Source organism: Myxocyprinus asiaticus, chromosome 11 (genome assembly GCF_019703515.2).
Source record: "Myxocyprinus asiaticus isolate MX2 ecotype Aquarium Trade chromosome 11, UBuf_Myxa_2, whole genome shotgun sequence".
NCBI classification, from domain to species: Eukaryota; Metazoa; Chordata; class Actinopteri; order Cypriniformes; family Catostomidae; genus Myxocyprinus; species Myxocyprinus asiaticus.
Window position 1 is genome coordinate 38,805,393 of NC_059354.1, and position 22,272 is coordinate 38,827,664.

Here is a 22,272-nt window from a genome sequence, read left to right on the forward strand (position 1 = left end):
CCACTGTTTTGAGCATGTCCAGCTCAAGGTTGTTGTGACCGCACCAGACAGCCAGCTGTTCAACCTCCCATCTGTATGCAGACTCGTCACCGTCACAGATGAGGCCAATGACTGTGGTGTCCTCTGCAAACTTCAGGAGCTTGACAGAGGGGTCCTTTGCAGTGCAGTCATTAATGTACAGGCAGAAGAGCATTGGAGAGAGAATGCATCCCTGAGGAGCACCAGTAGTGAGGGTCCCGGATGTGATTTTTCCCAGTCTCACTAGCTGCTGCCTATCTGTCAGAAAGCTGTTGATCCACCAACAGATTTTGGTTGGCACGGAGAGCTGGGTCAGTTTGGTTGAGAGAAGATCAGGCATCATGGTATTGAAGGCTGAACTGAAGTCCACAAATAGGATCCATGCATAAGTCCCGGGTCTGTCGAGGTGTTGCAGGACCTGATTGATCACATTGTTTGATTGCAGTCACCCATTCACTTGCATTGTATGGACCAAAAGAGCTGAGAAATTCTTCTAAAAATCTTCATTTGAGTTCAGCGATGAAAGAAAGTCGTTCACATCTGGGATGGCATGAGTGTGAGAAAATGATGTGAGAATTCTCATTTTTGGGTGAACTATTCCTTTAAGCCTTGTGCTTTTCAGATTTTTCTCCTGAGAGATAAAAATAAACTTTTATGTGTCTCCTTTAGGGCTTCAGAAGAGATCTCAAGAATGTCTCAAACTGCACTTAGATTTGCTAATATATACAGTATGTCAATCAAAAGATATTCAATATGAACGCAAAACATTCTCATCAAATTCTTCCAAACTCAACTAATCTGCGCTATGCAAGTCACCTGTATCAACATTTGTCACATTTAAGCTATGACAGAGCAAATTCTGAGCAATAACATTTTCCTCTAGTGACTTCCTCACCTCAAGACAGGGGAACAGGGTAGCCAGCTCGATAAAGAGTGGAGAAGAAGGTTTGGTCACTTTGTCTCGATCCATGAACGGGGTGACAGGGAGACCCTCCTACTTCTCCATGTCACTTTAGACAAAGATTTCGGAACTTTATATTATATAACATGAAAACACAAGATGATGATTATTGTTAAAAGCACATACTATGAGAACACATGACACTGGGAGAGGTTTGCAAATTATACAGAGTATAAAACAATCAAATGTTAGAGACTGTGTGAATGTTTTTAGGATGTTACCTGGTTGAAGAACTCCTGCATCAGACAGTCCAACCATGGCTCTGCCACATCCATGGGTCTCGCCTCATTGGAGATGTCACTTATTTTAATCATAATCATCATCAACTGTAAAAACAAAACAAAAACCAGACAGGAACAGCATTAAAGTGTGCTGTGATCCAATGACAGCTCCTAAAGACTGACAGCTGAATGCATCTTGCATTTGGCCTAAAGTTAAAACTGGCCTAAAGTTCATACATAAACTTTTTTTTATTGCATTTGAACAGGTCAGGAAACTTACTCAAATGTTTTACAAAAAAATAAAATTTCACATGCCCAAGCAATCTCACCAATAATAATACTCTCAATAATAGGGCATTGTGAGAGACCATTTTTTAAGATACCATGCTTAAAAATGTTTATAATTATTTTCAAACTTATTTTTTAAGGCAACAAATACTTTTTCTAATATTTTGATTTGAATTTTAAAATAGAGCCTTAATTTCAAATATTTAAAAGTTTTGAAATTAAAATCAAATTATTCGTAAAAGCACATTTTGCCTTGAAAATATGTTAGAAAATGTTTGAAAATAATGATTAAGACTTACATGCATTTCAAGGTGTAAGGATGGTTTTAATATTATTATTTCATGGTTACACCACTTGACATTTTTAGTCATTAAATATTTTTTTGTGTTAAAAATGGCATAAAGGTTTTTAGTTTTTTTTATGTATGAAACCAACTTGAATACAAATATTAATTTAAAAGATCAAAATATATTTTCATACATTCTTATACATCAATCAAATCTTAAACAAAAGTCAAAGAAGTGAATGACTTTTATACATATCATTATCCTTACCACATCCCTGTGATCCTTGTTGCTGAATTCAAACACTGGGAGAATGGTTTTGAACTTGTTGAGGATCTCATTGTGTCTGGTCATATCAGTAGCGAGAATACACCTGAAGAGATAAGTGTGGCAGATTTGACCTAGAATTTGGTAGGCTATAGATATGTTTGTTAAGGTTATAGAAGAGTAAACACTATACTTAATTATGCCCTCTCTTATTCTTTTGAATTGCTCTATTGACAAGAAAATATAGCTTTCAGTCTGAAAAATAATTAATATGACACCTGGACAACCTTTGGCTCCAGTTTCTGTATTGTTATGCAACTAATATGCTGTTAAATTAGATTAGATTTGTATTTCCTGAAGGAAATAACAGTGCTTGGCAGCAAGGTAGCAAAAGAAAAAGTCTTATGGAAGGTTATAGGGGTTTAAGGCCTTGCCGATGTCAGTCATATCCACAACCAAGGAAAGCCTAAACTTTTAAAGGATTTCAAAGGCTACAGCACAGTGGTGATTTTCCAATGGGGATATGTCATTGTACCTCAAGGCAAGCCCAGTGTGTGCATTAATCTAAAACGGGACAAAGTTTCATCAGTGTTCTGTTTAATACTGAACAGAGCAAGAGCTTCAGACAAAATCCATCTCACGTGGTAGGCATTGTTGGAGCCTGTGTGATCCAGATCGTGACACATGTCTGAGGTCAGCATGATGAGAAGGTCAATACTGTCGACCTTGTTTCTGAGATCTGTTAACCATATAAGCCCATACATCTGATGATACAGAAGAGCCACAAACTTCAGTGGTCTTGACACAACTAGGTCTTGATTGTGGGTAGTTGTCAGACATTTCACTTCAGGAAATATTTCTCAGGCAGGCTTATTTTTGAGGGTCAGTTTCTGTAAAGAGACAAACCTGAAAGTCTTGGCAACAAAAAGCTTCTGAACTGTTCCACCGTTAATACCCAATATGAAAGATACAGTTCATTGAACACAATAGTATGTTGGGAGTGTGTTGCCACACTATATGGGGTAAGTTGTCACAAAGGAGCCTGCCATTCAACAGCCTATAATAAGATTTTCAGCTAAATTTAAACAGTAAAGCAATTATGAAACAAAACATTCATGAAACAGCAAAAATGTCCTCCTTGTGGTCATGATTAGTGGTTCTCGCTCTCAATAGGGTGCCTGGTAAGCTGTGCGGAGAGTAGCAGGAGACTCCACATGCGGAGTCTTTGCAATGTCATAAACAACGAGCCACGTGATAAAATGCGTGGATTGACTATCTCAGAAGTGAGATAGAACTGAGACTTGTCCTCTGGTACCCAGAATGAGGGGAGTAACCGCACCACCACGAGGACCTACTAAATAGTGGGAATTGGGCATTCCAAATTGGGAGAAAAGGGGATAAAAATAAAAAACAATCAAGTCTCCTGCTTCTCGGATGCTTCTCATATGTGTCAAGAGTTTCAGAACAGATCTCAACAATGTTTCAAACTGTGCACCAAGATACCAAATTCTTCAATCAAAAGTCAGAGATTTAAATTTAAATTCATTCAGTTCTTCCAAAACCAAATGACCTACCCTATGCCATCCACACATCCAATAACAATCTAAATCACATAATCCCATAAAATGTGAAAATTAGAAACTTTATTTTTATTTTAACTCCTGCACAGGTTTGTTCCTTGATGAAACACAGTGTTTCCTTTCCTGTTAACCCTCAAGTGGAACCACGTCTTGTTGTGTTAATCTGAAAAGCCTGGCTTTAACAACTCCACTTGGAAGACTATTTCATTAATGAACATGGAGCTCCAGCCCTTTAATCGCAAGAACTGCTTTTGATTTGTAAACTTCAGACAGGACCATTTATATTGATATGAGGCCCTCGGACAGATGAAAGGGCTGATCTCCTCTGTTCTTCATGCTTATTTTAGAAGTGCTGTGCTCTGCTTCACTAACAATTTCCTATTCGCATATGGCAGGTGCAGGACTTTGATGTCGTTACAATGACTGTGAAGATGCCACGTTTTCCATTGATTTCCAAAAACAAGTCATATCTGGGTTAAATATCAAGATCAATATCAGTCAAATTAATAATTAAATGAAAGTAATTATATTAAATTATATTAATGTGTAACAATTAACAGAGGTAAAAAAAAATTGTCTTCACAAGTTCATTTAAATGGCCCTGCGGTGTGATTGTTTTTTAAAATATATATTTTCTTTTGAAAGTACAAATATTCCCAACCTGGTATGTAGTATCTATATATTAATATTTTTCTTTTTTTATAAAATACAATATAAAAATAACAAAATGCTCTTTTAAAACGCTGTTTTGCATGTTTTACAATAGACATATCAACTTTCCAAAAGTATTTTCATGCCAATACCAAATTTACATGAAATTGTTGTTTACATGAATAATTGTCATATAGCCACTGTTAAGGATGGTGAATATAAGAGGAAAGAACATGTTTTGTATCTGTAATAATGTATATACATTTGTGCGATTTCATGTTTTGTTGGAAGTTAGAAAATTTACCAAATTTATCAAATGTTGGTGTTTTAAGATACTGACTCACCGCTTCAGAAACTTCAAGAGATCTGTTCAGAATAAAAAAGGCTCTAAATTCATATATTAAAAATATAGATACAGTACAGTAGTGATTCTGGTATTGAAGTTCAAAGACTTTGATGACATTATATTTTCCATCAAATGGAATTATTTCATTGTTTTATTTTTGCTTAAAAAAAAAAAAAAAACACTGTTAGGTCCCGTTCCCCTTTTGTCTAGGGTTTGAGGAAAAGGGTAACAAAAAATACATTAAAAAAAATAAAAATTCAGGAGGCTTTGTCTCCTGTCCCAGAATGATTGCACAACATACGAGTTCAAAACAAAGATATAATTTTTGAAAATATAATTTATAATGGTTTTTAAATACAAACTAAGATGGCTTCAGGAGGGGACCAGGCCAAAATATTAAACAAAAAGGTATTCTAGCTAGTTAGTTCCACTTCTATCTTACCTTTGATAAAATAAAATTAAACAAACAGAAACCTACCCTCACTCTCTAACTAGCCAAAAACAGGAGAAAAAGGTGGTCAATAAACACAAAATGGCATCCTCCTCCCTACAATATTCTATATCAACAAAGTGTTCAAAAATTATAAATAAGTCAAGCAATTTAGTATTTCTTCAGTCTTAGCACACAGCACAAAATGATAGAAAAACACAAAAACTCTCTCTGCTCACAAAGCAGTTCAATCACAACAGTTTCTGGGGGCGAGAGACTCATGGACAGTAGACAACAAGTCTTAAATTCTCTCACTTCCACGAAAGGAACTCTGCCTTATATATCTTAAATCTGGCTGCATCTCCAATCAGGTTGTCGTTGCTTGCAGCTGCAGCTCCTTCATTAAAGATAGAAATAAAACACACAGAACACACGCCCCCAGCAGGCATATAGCAGCATTACAACAACACGTTAACCTGCATAACATTAAAATACGTCTCAAGGACGTAACACCGAACTGATGTACATGTTGGTCCAGACAGGTTTAGTGCTTGTCCAGCTGGTGAACCAGCATATCATGCAAACTTAGTTGTTGAAGCCGGTTGATAATTTACTGTAACAAAGTTTTCAGCAAGGATATTGTACGCCTCTATGTAAGGGACAGGAATGTTATCTCATTTGGATCAACTTTTCCCTGACATCCTCACTCTCCACTTGGGTCTTCTGTAGGGTTCTTTTATGGTAGAAAGGGGAGGGCTTGTGGGTGCCTTCAGACATATCCTTAAACAGTCCCAGCCAGCTCAGGTGCTCAAGACTCTACAGAGAAAGATGTGATGCTATGCCCTGGAATTTTACATGCACACTTGGAAAACCTTCCTTTGTTCTGGGTTTATGCAAACATTATTGGAAGACATATGTTTAAGTCGTTAATACTACACTGGTGGAAAATATCCTCTGCAACTCCAAATTAAAATGAAAATATTGTAACTGTTACATCTCCAAATACCAGAAAATACAAAACAAGGATAAATCTGTAGACCTTTTGTGCAGAAAGAGAAATAAAGGTTAATTTTGCATTCTCTTACAATAACATATTGTTGTGGTACCATAGTACATAGTGATATCAGATGGTAATACCATGATACATTGATATATGGTAGGCTACTAAATAAGTACAATATTCATATACCATGGTATTTACATGGCATTCCAAGGTAATATACATGTGCAAAAAATAAAAAATAAAAAAAAACACAGTACAACCGTTATATATATTTTTTTATTGTTGTTGTCATTTTGGTCATGAGTTTCAAAGTTTTTACTGTTATACCAGTGATTAGAATGGTACACAGTGAATGAATGCAATGGTAAAACCTCCAGCTTCTCTCTGAATGACTCCACCTGTCTCTTCATCTCATATACAATAGATGGAGTTTCTGCTGCTTCAGTGAGAATTCTTTTTTCCAGGCTCTGTATAATTACACACTGTAAAGATGGACATTTTTATCCAGGCCATTTAATTGAACTCAGTCATATTTTTGTATTGTGGAGTAAAATAAAATCCATTAGGGCAAACAATTAAAAAAGTTTGGGAGAAATTTTGTTTTCAAACAGGTCACCCATTCATAAAAGAAAGAAATAAAAAAAACAGATAATCCCATCACAATTTCTTGCCATTGGTTATGCAAATGTTACTACTGTATGTCGGGATGCTCCAACAAACACTGATGTTTTGAAAGCACTACAGAGCCACAATGCTTACACTTTTAGGGGAAATCAGCCTATGAATGGCTTTCTTATAGAATAGAATTTTACATAATTCTTTTTTTTTTTAAATACACACTTCAACTTTAAGGCATGGGTATTTCCATAAACTGTGACTTTAACATAGAAATGTATAAAATAGTGATTGAAATGCCTCTAAAAGCCACAGAAAGTGTACATTTTCAATATGTCTCTCAGCATTGTCTATCTTTTCTCCACAGAGGAGAGGTCAAATCCCAGAGCAACAGCCAGCTCTGCACCTGAAAGATTGCATAACTTTAGAGTTCAACATTCTCCTAATACATTTGGTTGTCGTAATTTAGGCAAATAAGAGAAAATGATGTCTACAATACAGTAAGGCCAATAATATGTCTGTTAGCTGGCTCTAGTGCTTAATACCTAACAGCTCACTGTTGCAGTCTACAGCTGCCACTTTCAGCATATAGCAGGAATGAGGACTGTTTGGGGCTAGCTGAGGGGAAATATTAATGATATCTGTAAAACAAACACGTATGCATGCACGCGTGCGCGCACACACACACACACACACACACACACACACACTCATACAAACATTAATATCACTACATCTTCATAATTCTCATCTTCAGAACTGAGTTAAAGGAATATTCTGGGTTCAATACAAGTTACGCTCAATCAACAATTTGCCAAAGCACAATTAGGTGTCCCTTCTCTTTGTGCGCCTCCCTGATCAGCTGAGTGACTACTCTGGTGTGTTCTAGGCACCCTGGAACTCCAGGAATGCCACCTTTCTGTACCGAGGTGTCAGTGTAGGCATTCTTTAGGAGGAAGTCTGTCATCCATCTGGATAGGACAATGAAGAATATCTTCCCCTCCATGCTGAGAAGCGAGATGGATCTGAACTACTCCAGATTGCTTGAGTTCTCTTCCTTTGGTATCCAGACGCCCTCCGCCTGCCTCCACTGGTCTGCTACTGTGCCCTTGCACCAAATCACTTGCAGACTTTTCCAGAGGATTCTGAGGAGCTCTGGGCAGTGCTTGTACACCTTATAGGGTACTCCACTGGGTCCTGGAGCAGAGCTGGCTCTGGCTGCACTTCCTTCCAGGTGGGCTCTCTGGTGTTGAACTCCACCGTGGGAGATGGTATGTCCAAAAGGGCTCTGAGAGGCCCTAGCTCTTGCTCTCTATCGGGGTCACTCAGAGTGTTGTGCAGGAAGTTGTCTACCTTTTCCTTAGAGCAGGCAAGATGGCCGCTATGCTTCTGCCTTAACAGCTGCTTTGTAAATCCAAATGGATCAGCTGAAAATGCATTCCGCTTCCTGGCTTTCTCTCTCCTCCGTCCGAAGCTCTTGCCGCAGTTGGTGGATCTTGTCTGCCCTTCGGTTCATGGTGTAGTTGGATCTGGTGGTCTTGCCCTCTGCAACACTGAACCTCTCTGCCGCATAACTGACAATGGTGGTGGTCATCATCTGAAGCCGTCTGTCTGCATCACACTTTGCTGTTGATTCGTTGATTCTGGCTGCATCCTCGTCAAACTGGCGCCACTCTTTGTGCTGGCTTGCTGGAGACCACTTGATCCGACACTGCTAAACTACTCTGCTGGGAGCCAGAGGGCTTAGTGCTGGGAGGTTCTGGTCTCTGTGGGGTGTCTCCGGGCCGGGCTCCTCCTGCATCTCACCAGGAATGGATCCTGTGTGCTGCGCTGCTCTCCCCTGTGCCAAGCATTTCATTCGGGCCTGATGAATTTTAAGGCTGCACCCGTTCTTACAGGCCTTGCCGCAAATGCATCTTTCAGTTGTCGTCATCAATAATCCGTTTGCCAAGGTCATCATCATTAGGTCTGTCCTATTGCGGTGCTCATCCTCTCTCCCTCTCGGGCTCCCCTGGGGGTATATCTCTGTGAGTTGATCTGTAGCTCTGTTGGGTTCTTCCTTGCGGAAGATGCAGGTTGGGCTGCTACCCCTTCCTGCCCCGGTTGCCGTCTTTCTGAGCTGTTGACTGTCTTTCCAGTTGTCGCCAATCTGTTCTCGGTGGTCACCCAGTCTGTTCCTGGGCATCACTGGCTGAGCCAGTTTATAATTTTTAACATAATTTACTACATTTTTTTTTTCACTATCAAGCAATTGTGGGTGAAAAGGGAATGACAATTAAATGTACTTTGTTTCATTTATAGTTATAATACTTTGAAATCTACAATTTTATAAAGGGAGTCAATAAGTCGCCTATTCAAAAATGGGTCTCTGTATTTTCCCACCGGTCACAATTGTGGTCACTTACATGTTTACTTGTCCTGTGAGCATGATTTATATGAGGCGGAGCAATCTTATTAATAAATCAATAATAGACCCTTTAAACATTATATGTACAAAATATGGTAATTGTATGTGTATCATGACAGGTTTAATTTGCTTCCGTTTAAGGAGTTTTGACACAGACATCATCTTTACAGGAGCACAGTGGAATTAAATGGCTCTGGTCATGTGACTTATATAAAACATTTCACATGAAATCAAGACAGTCTGCAGTCTTTTAAAATTTACAACACTTTGTTAAATACATCAACTACTCTTTTTAGACCTTTCAAATTTCAAACTAAATTTCGGTCACCATTGTAACCAGTGGGATTAAATTGGTCAATAAACAAATAAATAAACAATCCTCTAAGTAGCATCCCTCATGGTGTATTAGCTATCCAGGGCTCTTTATATGGGCTAGCGGTAATTGAGTGGACCTGATTAAAGAAGCCCGGCTGTTGTCACTACCCTCCAGAATGAGAACAGTCCTACAGCTTGTTTTCAGCAGAATGAAGGCTTATGAGAGTCATAACAAAAACTCCTTTTCATGAAAAATCTTATTTGATGTTGCCGTGCATGCATTAATTCTACTGCCATTCATAGCAGAGAGACTGTTTATCTGTATAAATTATGTCTCTATAAAATTACTGTTGTTTAAAATGACTAGAGCTATTATTATTGTTGGTTTTCAAACACATCTAATAGATAAAAAAATTAAATAAGCTAATAAAATTGTTAATTGAAAAACATTTGTGCAACATTAATCTCATTTTATGACATTATACAGTATTTTTGCTTGACATATGAGCATTATATTTCAGTGTATGCCATGAGCACACCAAAGCTGTGAATATATATATATATATATATATATATATATATATATATATATATATATATATATATATATATATATATATATATACACACATACATTTGTACTTTTTTTAACCAAAAATACAGTTATTGTTTTAATTGATGTTTAAATAGTTATCAAGTTCTGCAATCCTTAGAAAGAATAGATCATTTGAGGCGAGAATATTTCAACAAATTCTTACCTTTAACATCTTTTGCAGGGCAGTCAATGGGAAACTCTGCTTGTTCTGGTCTTCCATTCACAGTGAAATGAATGATTGTAGTTGCCATGTCAGGTAGTGCTCTGTTGCACTCTCACCTTTGCTGTATGATGTATGCACAGCATGTGCACAACATGATACAGCCTACCATTCAAAAACTCCACCCCCTTTTACAACCCAACAATATTGGGTCCATCCCCCTTCATGCTCAACTCTTCATTCCTTTTTATGTGAATGCAGCAAGCAGTTATATGCTGAATTATATATTTATTCTGTGCTGTAATTTTCTTTTTAAAATAATCTCAGTGTGCTCATGACTATTATAGCCTATTTAAAATACAGTATTATATATGTAATAACAAATTCGCTTTTCTTTTACATTTTAAATCAAACAATTGATTGTAATGACATTATTCAAAAATATATAATGCACCATTTTTAAATTTATTTATTTTTTTATTTTTTTACAATTGATCATCTATTTTAAATTAACTGAATGTTAAATTGAAATATTTGTTATTGTCCACAAAAGGAAATTTGTCCACAAAGAGTCTCTGTGGTGGACTCTATTTCAAATCATTATATAACTATGATCAACAAAAAACAATAATAATTAAAACATCTTTAACTATGAAAATTATAATATAAACATCATAATGAAAATCATCAACTTATAAATACATCGTAAACATCATAAAACATCAAATAGATACAACAATAGATAATACTCCCAAAATCAGTTTTGCCTCTGCACTTTTATATATATATATATATATATATACAGGGTTGGGAGGGTTACTTTTGAAATGTATTCCACTACAGATTACAGAATACATGCTGTAAAATGTAATTTGTAACGTATTTCGTTAGATTACTCAAGGTCAGTAACGTATTCTAAATACTTTGGATTACTTCTTCAGCACTGGTAGATTTTTTCACTTGTTTTGACTATAAAAACTCTGCCAGTACAGTAAGACAAAATACACATGTTAAAAATACATTCTCTGAAAAACCTAAATATCTTATGCAGTGTTGTTTCTAAAACAAGATAAATCAAACTGATCGTTTTAAGGATTTTTAGATATTTTTACAGGAAAACAATACAAAAATTATTATCAGAAAATGATTTTTGCCCTGATATCAAAGGTCTTACTAGAAAAAAAGAAATTGTGATCCAACATGAACTTTCTTGATAAAAAAATATGATCGAGCCTGGTAACATGCATGTAAAATGACTAGAAATAGCATTTTAGCTTAGCACAAAGCTGACAATTTACACAAGGTTTATTTCTATTTCTTGTTACTTCAGACTTACTTATCTGTCTGCTCATATGAATGTAACACATCGTAAGAAAGTGTTTCACCGCTGTTCAAATCCACTTGAACATGGATCGCATCATTTATATGTATAAATGTTTTCCATCTGAAACAAATGACAATAAAATGCAAAGTAATCTCTTCAGTAGTCAAAATACTATTTGAATGTAACTGTATTATAAATATCAATGATTTAAACTGTAACTGTAGTGGAATATAGTTACTTATATTTTGTATTTTAAATACGTATTCACGTTACATGTATTTTGTTACTCCCAAACCCTGTATATATGTATATATATATATATATATATATATATATATATATATATATATATATATATATATATATATATATATACATATACATAGATAGATAGATAGATAGATGGATAGATAGATTGAAGTAGGTATACAATATTTATATATAGTTGAGTGCATCATTTTGCATCCCCTTTTGTCTTAAGTTTACAAACCCCTTTCAGAATGTAGGCTTGACATATTATAATATAATATAATATAACATTATATTATATTATATTTTATTTATTATATTATATTATATTATATTATATTATATTATATTATATTATATTATATTATACACTGGCAACCTGTACCATAGGATGAATGGGAGAAGAGTAAGAAGTGTCACTGAATTTAAAAAAATAAGATTTAATCTCCTCCAATACATGTGACTGGTCATGTTTAAAGACAACAATGCAGCCATGACTTTTAAACTATAATTTGGACTTTTATTTTGAATTGAACTGAACCGTCGTAGTTTCCTGAACAAAGCACACAGTTGTTTCAGGAGAGGTTGTGCGACACAGGGTCTACAACGTAGAACTATTTTAATCGTACTAATCATACATTTAAACATGACAGAGGGTAAATCATCAAAGAAATCAGCGAAAAACCTTCTTGCTCTGAATCCAAAAGAAGATGCAGAGTTTCAGAAGAAGGTGCAGCAAGTGAAGAAACGTCCTAACACGGTATGAAGCCCGAACATGTGGCGCATGGAGTTAGAAACATGGTCACAGTGGAATTTGTCGGATCATGATTTAATCATTCAGAATTAGGCAGTTGGGAGAAGACAAAAAAATATGTTCCTTATAATGTTAACAGTAAAGTCTACAATTTACACTTGGTTCGTTCTTTCTGACATAGTTCTTTCTAGTTAATATGCACCCTTTGAAACACGTTTCCATTCTTAAGTTGATTTTCAGTAAATATAATATTAATTTTGATGTGTTTTCAGGCTCAGTCTCTTACTCCTGGAGTGATCTATGTTGGTCATCTTCCTCGAGGACTGTTGGAGCCTCAGTTGAGAGGTTACTTTCAGCAGTTTGGGAAAGTCTCAAGACTGAGAATTTCCAGGAGTAAAAAGGTATTATATGCTCAGTTTATAATTGAAGCTCATGTGTCTTAACATCCATTGGATGAGATATTGTATTCTTTGAAGTTGACATATTGTCCAATTTAGAAAATTTAAAGTTAAAATGGTAAATTAAAGTGGTAGATGTATAAGCAAGGGGGTTAACTTTATATTATTCCCCTTGTCAAAAAGTATTTTTTGATTTGCTAATGGGATTTCTATCATAATTTCAGAAAAATTCTAAACGGCTCTAATAAAAATCCTCAAAAAAATCAAAAGATCCTCCTGAATTTTTAGTTCATTCTATGAGGATACTTAGAGGAATCTTGTTTTAGCCCATTACGATTGTTTCTAAATGGACCCATTTCACAGACTTTGGCACGTTTCCGCCATATTTTTTTATTTTATTTTTAAATGTAGTGTGAATTTCAGACATTATGCTTTGCATTATATTACCCTGGAATTTGTTTTAAAAACCGAGTTACCACAGATGCCATAAGGTTTGTAATATCTTCTGGATGTCGTGATCCATCGCTCTCTTTTTTTTCTTAATTTGAAAAGTTCTGGAAATGTAATGGTGGTGTTTGTCTTTTAGTGTTGGTCCAAATGCTTAAGCAAAAATATATTTGCCATGGTCTCCCATTCACCTCTGTCGAAGTTTACCCTACAATTGTTCCAAAACCCGGAAGTGTGAAAAGTGTCCATTATGATAGAAATTCCTGTATTATCCCTGTTGGCTTTTGATAAGGGTTGTTTCATGTCCCCACAATTCATTTATCTGTTTGACATGACTGCTGAATAATGGTACAATCTGAAAATTAATGTTGGCGTTTGTTGCCTTGGGTAAGATAATTGTGCCTACAGTAAATGGGTACATTTAGCTTATTGCCAACTTTATCTAGTTGTGCAATGAAACTCTTGTGCCTACACTGTAAATGTACACACACACACACACCGTATTAGACAGGTGTGGATGGGCAGTAGTCTTGACGAAGACGAAGAAATAATGCTGTGCTTGAAGATTCTACTATGGGTATTGTGTAATTGCCAGACCCTCATTGATTATGTTTTAATTGTGATATTTTTTACAGACTGGAGGGAGCAAAGGCTATGGTTTCGTGGAGTTTGAGTGTGATGAGGTGGCAAAGATTGTGGCTGAGACCATGGACAACTACCTTATGGGAGAAAGGCTCATAAAGTGTGAGTTGAGAGTGGGCAAGGTGTTGCATAATCAATTGTATGACAAAAATGTGATTTTTATATTTTGTCTGGTTCAGGTCATGTGATGCCACCAGAGAAAGTCCATGAAAAGCTCTTTGATGGTTCCCAGAGGGGCTTTAAAAGGCCAAAGCGGCCTGCAGTGGCTCGGTATAACAAGGAACATGCACCAGAGGATGTGGAAAAAATTACCGCAAAACTTTTAAGCAAAGAGGCTAAGCTGCGCAAAAGACTGGCAGCAAAGGGCATCGACTACGATTTTCCTGGATTTGTAAGCATTTTCTTTACATTTTAATCAGCAAGATGCTTAATCCTGTTATGTTTCAGTGTGACCATCTCTCTTTTTTTTTTTTTTTTACTAAATTTTCAGGCAGCGCAAGTTCCTGCCAAGAAGGCCCAATCACAAGCAGATGTTTCATTATGCAGCGAGGTAAGCTAAAGTGTGGAGAGGATCCTTTGACCAAAGTAAAAATTGATACACTGACAACACACACTGTTGAAGGGATAGTTGCCGTTGAAAATTCTCTCATCATTTATTCACCCTCATACCATCCCAGATGTGTATGACCTTCTTTCTTGTGCAGAACACAAACAAAGATTTTTAGAAGAATATCTCAGCTCTGTAGGTCCACACAATGCAAGTCAATGGTGATCAGACATTTGTAGCTCCAAAAATCACATAAAGGAAACAAAGAAGTAATCCATATGACTCCAGTGTTTAATCTTCAGAAGCGATATAATAGGTTTAGTAGTTAACTATAGTAGTGTATAGTTAACTGAATTATGGATGTTTATATTAAGTGTCTTAAAAGACTTGAAATAGTTTCATTTCAGGCACAGAATGAAAATCACCTCAGTTATTCCCATTGACTTGAGTGTGATAACTGTGCCGATAGAAAAATGGTGCATCTTAAGTTTATTGTCAGTCATTGTGACTCGCAATGAAACCCATGTGCCAACAACACTCACTGTAGTGAATGAAAAGTATATACTTTTACACATCCAGAGCTTTAAAGACATGTTTTTTTGGCATGTAGGATGTTACTCCAGTGTGCACCCCATCAATGTTGGAGAGGAGGAAATCTATCAGAGCTGAAGATGATGATGTTGACGAAGAGATCATCATCAAGGCCAAATCAGTCCCAGAAAACAGCGGGGATGTTGAAGAAAGTGAGGAAGACACAGAAGAAGAGGGTGATGATGATGATGATGATGAGGAGGAGGAGGAGGAACATACAGCTTAAAAGGCAACTCTAATGAAAAATAAAGACTTCAGTCCCTGTTTTAAGAGGGACAATGGACTGTGTTTTCAGAGCCATTTCTATGTGACTAGTCCTCAGTCCTCCACTATGGCCGGAGGAGAGAGGAACACAGTATACTGATTGTCATATTTGTATGATTGGTTGAAATGCATGTTAATGTAATGTGGTGATTTGAGGTGCGTTTATACAGACCGTGTATTGGTGGCCTTTAATGGATACATTTTGGTCTCCCAGAGGTTACTACAAAATATTATTGACTGTAATACACATATTTGGTGTGTCTCTTATTTGAAAGTATAAATCTGCTATATTACTATAAATATGTTTTATTTACAATATTTGAAATGTTATGTGATTAAGTCAAGATTTCCAGGCCTTTATAAATATTGGTGTACTGTGCTTAAACCATAATCGGAAAACACATCAAATAAAGTTTTATGCTTTCTAAAGTCTGTTACTTAATTATTGTTTGTAATTGATAAACTGACACTTGAGTATATGCTAAGTGGTTTGTGTGCATTCCAGAGAAAATATTGATCAAAGAAAAACTGTATTTCTCAGAATGACCACTAGATGGAGGTGCTTTCCACTGTGATAAAGGGATTGATGGCTATTGTTTTAGCCACACAAGGAAAGATGACCATGTGGCAGCTATTTGTGACTGGATTTCAAGTATGTGAATGTAAATCATATCGTTTGGCCACGGTGTAGCAGAAGCACTCAATTAGAGACTAGAAACCACTAATAAAATAGGTGAACATGCTTAGATTGTCTGTATTATAATAAAGGAAATGCATTAACTGCTTTGCTTACCAACATAACAATGGCATAAACACACTTGGACGTGATTACACTTTATTTGGCGTTCGAATCAAAACTGTTAGGAGATCTCATAGTAGGTCTTTTAAAGAGATGAGGTGTGTGGCGCATGCGCAGAGCGGCTCCATCATTGTGTCTACAGGACAGGAGCAGCAGCAGCAGCAGCAACAGCACACACACAAACCTCGCTTACATTTCATAACCCAACCCGTGTCATTTCACATAGAAACCACCACGAAATTCGACAGGGTAAGTGTATTACCTATTATTTCAACCAGCACCGTCGCTCTCATGAATTGGTTTTTGGAAATCGACGGGGTTTGACAGTTTATTCGGCAGGCTAGTAAGAGTTAGCATAGCCGTCTAGATGATCAATGAAAAAGAGTCAAATGCATCCAGATTTGCTCTGAAAACACTTGGTATTTAAACACTAATCGGATTTTATCAAAACATTTTTTTTTTTTTTAATTTTTTATTGTTAAAGTGCACTGGCAACAAAAGAGAGAGCTCTGTAAAGCCAGAGGTTTGGAGGAAAGCGTCTCATTTAAGGTGACTGTCAGATACCACAGGAGCTTCAATGTAAATATACCTGTTTTAACCCTTGTGTTCAATAAAAAAAGTTACTCAGAGGTCCTTAGAGGACAAAAATGTCCGCGTCAAAAAACTGCCATAATAAATTATATATTAATATTATTTTCCCACTTTCAATGAGTTAATTTTTTTTTTTAACAAACATCAGTCCTGATCATAATTAACAAATATTCATTCATTTTCTGGATTTTAACCCTTTAAATGCCAGTTTGTTTACATAATGCCACTGTTGTTTTTTATGAAAAAAAAAACAAACAAAAAAACACACAAACAATTATTTATTTTCCATATACTAAAGGCTAAGGGGAATTATTATTATTATTATTATTATTTTGGGGGGGGGGGGGTTATCACAGTCTGGGATATGTCAATAGTTAGCATCAACATTGATTTTGATGCATTATTATTTTTTGTGCAGTGTCAGATAAAATAAAAAAATGGACAAAAATGTCTGTCAAAAAACTGCCGTAAAAATATAATATATTATTTTATTTTCCACTTTCACTGACTTTGTTTTTTTTTTAACTAACACCAGTCTAGATCATAACTACCAAATATTCATTAATTTTCAGGATTTTAACACGTTAAATGCCAGTTTGTGTACATAATGCCACTGTTGTTTTTTACACACACACATTTCTCAATACACACATACAAAACACACTCTGACATCCATACCAACACACACACAATTTTAGCTGCATCATTTACTCAGTTGGCCTGCAGTGCTGTTTAATACAGCAAACAGGAAATAGGAAAAAAGCATGTATTTGCTCCATAGGCTAAACATGAGAAAAATGGTGCCATCTGGTGGAAAATTAAAACATTTACATTTTGAAGCCAGGGCTCCAGAATGAAAGCATAATTTCATAAAATTCATGATTTTATGCTTTAATGGCACTGGGATCAAATATTGCCATTTTAATGGGTTTCAATGGGGACATTTTTGTCCTTAAGGTCCTAAGTGTAACTGTTTTGTGTACACAGTGTATTATAGATGTATTATAGGAACTGAGGTTGAAATATCAAAATTCCCCCAAAAATACACACGTTTGTCAAAACTTATGCCATTGGCATTAACACAGCCAAAATGATCGAAAAAACAAAAATGGAAACAGACATGTCCCGAAGGTCGCACAAGGGTTAATGTATTTTATTACTACTATGTTTTTTGTTGATTGTTTTTGCATATATATATATATATATATATATATATATATATATATATACACGTATATTTTGATGAGTAATAAGCATATTTTCACATGATAAAACTGCATTTTGTTGTAAGTACATGGACTAGGAAGACTTGTGTTCTGTAGGGTTGGTTGGTTTTCTTACAGTCAGTTTTAAACATGTGATTTAAGATATGTTATTGCCTAATTAAACACAAATTAGAATGAATTGAAATGGTTGTCAGAGGTCTCTGCTGTGTGGTTTGGGGGAAGTGAAAGTAAATCTTGACTGACATCAGGACAGGTTAAGCATGATGTGTGTGTGTATCTCATTAGAGTGTGTGTATTACATTAGTGTGAGATCAGTAAATGCATAAACCGCTTTTGTGGTGCTTCTGTTCTTCGGAGAGTTAGGAGGCATAGTAGACACGCCTTCCACCATTGTGTAGCATAGATACCTGGTACAGGCACAGACTTGAAGTGTAAACAACACAAACTGTTTTTGACAATTCAAGTTGAACACACACACACATTAGGGTTTAAAAGTCTAAGTCCACTAGTGAAAATGGCACTATTTTGCATGTAATTTAATGTAATTGTCCCAGTATGAGTTATACTATACAAGCATAACAATTTAAGTGAAAACATGAATTTCAGAATTTCTTAATATTTGGTATGTCCCCCTTTTGCATTCACATTCAGTCGAGCTGGCATGGACAATCCCTGTTATCCCAGCATGATTTGGGAATGTTCAAATGAGCATCTTGTGTGCTTCAAGGAAGTAAACATGGTCAATTTTGCATATTTGCTTACATTTGATTAGTGACCTAGAAATAGTGCAGAAACATAAATTCTCATTTTACAGCATAATTAGTTTTTTTGTTAAATGTTTAAATCTAAAAAATGTTTAGTTCTTGGTTTAAATGGGATCTTATGTCCCAGATTTGCAGTGTGGTCTTAAACGTTTGCACATAACTGTACACACACACTGTTCAAACTGCCTTGTGTGACCAGCACATTCATCACTTTCAATTTTCTGCCTGGATCAATGGACATTACATCTTTGATCGTTTAATGCAGACTTTTTAAAAAATTGCAGCCCGATGAGCATCAGGTAATCTGCTTATCAGAGTAATACACTTTCTGTTTGCAGCCAGGTTATTCCCATGATGCCTTAGCAGATCTTGTCATCATTTAATCACCCTCATGTTGTTCCAAACCCATATGGCTTTCTTTCTTCCATGGAACACAAAAAGAGATGTTTAGCAGAAAGTTAGTCACAGTCACCATTCACTTTCTTTATACTGAAAAATGATGCATGAAAGTGAATGGTGACTGTCAGTCCTTAACATTCTACCCAACATCTCCTATTGTGTTCCACTTAAGAAAGAAAGTCATAAAGGTTTAAAACAACATTAGGGTGACAGAGTTTTAATTTTAGGGTGAGCTGTCCCTCTAGTGGTATTCCTTTTGCTGTATGCCACAAAGCCTTGCAGCTGATGTGTGGTCAGCAAATAAATAGTTAAGAGCAAGTGAGGAGGACTTTGAGTTATGTCACCATCAAAGGGCCTTTCTGCTTTTCTCCAAAGTGGCTTCTGATCTGAGTTGACAAAATTGCAAGTCTGGCCACATTGGCGTTTGATGTCCAGAGGTGGTACTTAGCTAACAGCTCTGTTTTCTCATCCTAAGCAGGGAGGACTGCTGAATTATGATGCAATGCTGTGCCGGACCCTCCCTTTCCTGCTCTAGTTACCACTACTTCTCCTGCCACTGCTAGTGGTTTGGCTGCCTCACTACTAAAAGGAAAAAAAGAAGAAATCGCAATCCACATCAGCTGTTGTCTAGTCACATATGGTGCATCGTTTGCATTCCAGAGCCTACATCCCCTCCACTAGGCCTGTGACACTCACTGGATTCATCACCACAGGATATTAAAAAGTGTGTGTTCTTGATTTCCCTGGAACGGACACACTAAAGGCCATTTTTTACGTTTTTCCTCCCCACTGCCACACGGGTGGTGGCGGGACTTCGTAGACCATGGAGCCCAATATGGAGTACTGTCTGACACAGGTGCTACAGAAAGATGTGGCCCGCAGGTTGCAGATGGGTTCGGAGCTCATTGACTATATAACAGATTCGGACAAGTGTCAAGACCTGGAAAGTGACCAGACTGCGCTGGATAAAATGGTGGATGGTATCGCCACCTCCTGGGTGAACTCCAGCAACTTCAAGGTAAGAATGGGTTATATGGCATTATATCATATAGATGTGCATCTCTTTTGGTTTGCGTGGGGGCAGGGTGCGGTTTCAACCTGACTGAGTTTTATGGGTTAAAAAGAAAGCACTTTTCTTTTGGATTTCTCCTTGAGGCAGTTGTCTGGCTTAGAATTTAGGCCTTGAAACGACCTCTTGAGTGTGCTCATCGCAAACAGAATGGACTTTTGAGGTCACTGGAACATTCACAGGCATTCACGTTGACACATTGCAAGATCAAACACAAGGCAAGACATCACTTTGCAGACACGTCCTTAGAAGATGATTAAAGAGATAGAATACCTAAAAAAAGAAAATTGTTGTCATTTAGCAAAATGTTCAAGCTGCTCTTTTCCATATAGTGAAAGCATAAAGGCCCGGGTATACTTAGTTTTTCTGTGTTTCGGATTGAATCGCGCCCTGTCTACCGTGTTGCCTCTCAAGTATACTCTTTTTACACCGATCGAATACGAAAGCCTTCGAAGCATGCGCACTATGACTTCTTTGTGAGAAGCTTTTAGTACAGTCAGCGGTGAGGATGCACACAGACGAGGACTGTTTGCGTGTCAAGTCAAATCTGGGCTGCACGTGGATAGCAAATTCTGCGTGGACTGATGATTAAATTTGCGTTACTCGTACTGTGCGCGGAGCAACCAGCAATGTGGACAACCAAAGTAGACTTTGGCCTTAAGTATCATAAAAGTATCATACATTTTTCACTGATAAAATTCTTGAAATTTCATTCATGCATGTCCATAGCTTTGATGTCAGTGACACTAAGCTGCATTGTTTCTCATGTCTTTTTAACCAGAGTGAAAGTTTGAATATAAGAGCTACAACAGATGGAAAGATTTTCAGTACATGCCAGCTTAAATTCTGGTCTGTTCCTTTTGGAAGAAAGTAAGTTATATCAGTCTGGAATGACATCAGGGTGAGTTTATGATAACAGAATTTCCATTTTTGGGTGAACTATTCCTTTAAAAGCATACAGATAGCAGCAGGCTAATTGGTGATATTCATCTTTGTTCCAGTCCTTTTTGTTAAAGTTCAGGCTATTATTGAATTAAAGGATTTACCTTAATGTTATGGGGATAAATTGCACTTCAATTGTGAATTGTCTACATGAAACATTTAAGGTGACTGGCTTTGACCGTATTATAGTCTACTCAATTACGTGTTTCATTTCCAAGAATGTACATGGCAAATAATGGACACTGGGAGTCATGCCAAAAATCATTTTAAGGAACAACCATGAGACAGTTTGTCTTTGAAATATTCAGCATTGACCTTATAGCATTATGATGCTGCCGAGTCGGTAATGCCCATCTGTTTATTTGATTTATTTATATAGGCCTAAACATATTGTGTGAGTTTTCCCTATGATTAGCACAGTGCCAGTGCTCTCGGGTCAGCTGAGGCTCTGGGTTTGACAGGCACATGTGATCATTAGACTGAAAGACGTTGGGAACACATTTTTTCATAAACTACCTACCCTCATTTGAACCTTCATTAGGAAAAAGCTTCTTACATTAAAATAGTAATTCCAACGATTGCTCCACAATATGCCAAAAAGTTCATGATATATTTATAAAAAAATATTGCGATATCCGTTTACATCATCAACCCCACTGCTGAGGGTGTATTTAATAATGTTGCTTTATTGATTTTACTTTAAAAATGAATTACATTTATTGAAACATGGAAAACTTAAACCAAAGATATTTCTAAATTCCAGTTGCACTTCAAACAAAACGAAAAATCCGTTAAAATAGAGGACAAAAAAATTGTATATATAAATAACAGCTCCCATTTGCTGTCACATAAGTATACATGCAAGTGCTAATTTCAAAACCTGGGCTACTATTTAATATATTTGGTGACTTCCCAGCTCCATAGTTTTGTCGTTTCCTATTATTGTCGAACATCGTCTGTCAATGAGCGTTGATATCGACATTGGGATATTTGTCAGATATCGTCGATACCTGATTATATCGTTCTATCGCCAAGCCCTATCGCTCACCCTTGTGATGTTCTAAACACGTATGACTTTCTCCCCACCATTCACTTTCATTGTATGTAAAAAAAAAAAAAATTGCA

The 22,272-nt window shown here is 36.4% G+C and overlaps 2 protein-coding genes, 2 non-coding genes and 1 pseudogene across 5 annotated transcripts in view; 4 read left to right on the top strand and 1 right to left on the bottom strand.

Moving 5' to 3' along the window:
* Positions 1–552: 552 nt before the first annotated feature.
* On the bottom strand, positions 553–8,258 carry LOC127448027 (high affinity cGMP-specific 3',5'-cyclic phosphodiesterase 9A-like; annotated as a pseudogene).
* Positions 8,259–12,265: 4,007 nt separating this feature from the next.
* nifk (nucleolar protein interacting with the FHA domain of MKI67) lies at positions 12,266–15,782 on the top strand. Its single transcript, XM_051711137.1, has 6 exons — positions 12,266–12,474; positions 12,741–12,869; positions 13,949–14,057; positions 14,135–14,346; positions 14,446–14,505; positions 15,113–15,782. The coding sequence occupies exons 1-6, from the start codon at positions 12,361–12,363 to the stop codon at positions 15,317–15,319; spliced, it is 831 nt and encodes a 276-aa protein (XP_051567097.1). The 5' UTR covers positions 12,266–12,360; the 3' UTR covers positions 15,320–15,782.
* On the top strand, positions 13,664–13,789 carry LOC127448613 (small nucleolar RNA ACA64). The gene has a single exon (XR_007898563.1). It is a non-coding gene; the product is annotated as a small nucleolar RNA ACA64 (small nucleolar RNA).
* On the top strand, positions 14,912–15,039 carry LOC127448614 (small nucleolar RNA ACA64). Its single transcript, XR_007898564.1, has one exon. It is a non-coding gene; the product is annotated as a small nucleolar RNA ACA64 (small nucleolar RNA).
* A 496-nt stretch (positions 15,783–16,278) lies between the features above and the next one.
* The window catches only part of LOC127448478 (CLIP-associating protein 1-B-like), a 124,247-nt gene continuing 118,253 nt past the window's right edge, over positions 16,279–22,272 (top strand). Inside the window, exons 1-2 of one of the 2 annotated variants that reach the window (XM_051711038.1) lie at positions 16,279–16,405; positions 19,615–20,154. In XM_051711038.1, the coding sequence (XP_051566998.1) occupies positions 19,960–20,154 (195 nt within the window). In that variant the 5' untranslated portion in view covers positions 16,279–16,405; positions 19,615–19,959. Of the gene's footprint in view, positions 16,406–19,611; positions 20,155–22,272 lie in introns of those variants that run through there. The other variant, XM_051711040.1, reaches the window with a different exon arrangement.

What these genes read in the sequence shown, in the direction of transcription:
- nifk (XM_051711137.1), top strand. Translation starts at nt 12,361, where the DNA reads ATGACAGAGGGTAAATCATCAAAGAAATCAGCGAAAAACCTTCTTGCT. An exon ending in GAATTTCCAGGAGTAAAAAG is followed by an intron (nt 12,870 to 13,948) that starts GTATTATATGCT and finishes TATTTTTTACAG; the next exon opens with ACTGGAGGGAGCAAAGGCTA. An exon ending in GGGAGAAAGGCTCATAAAGT is followed by an intron (nt 14,058 to 14,134) that starts GTGAGTTGAGAG and finishes TGTCTGGTTCAG; the next exon opens with GTCATGTGATGCCACCAGAG.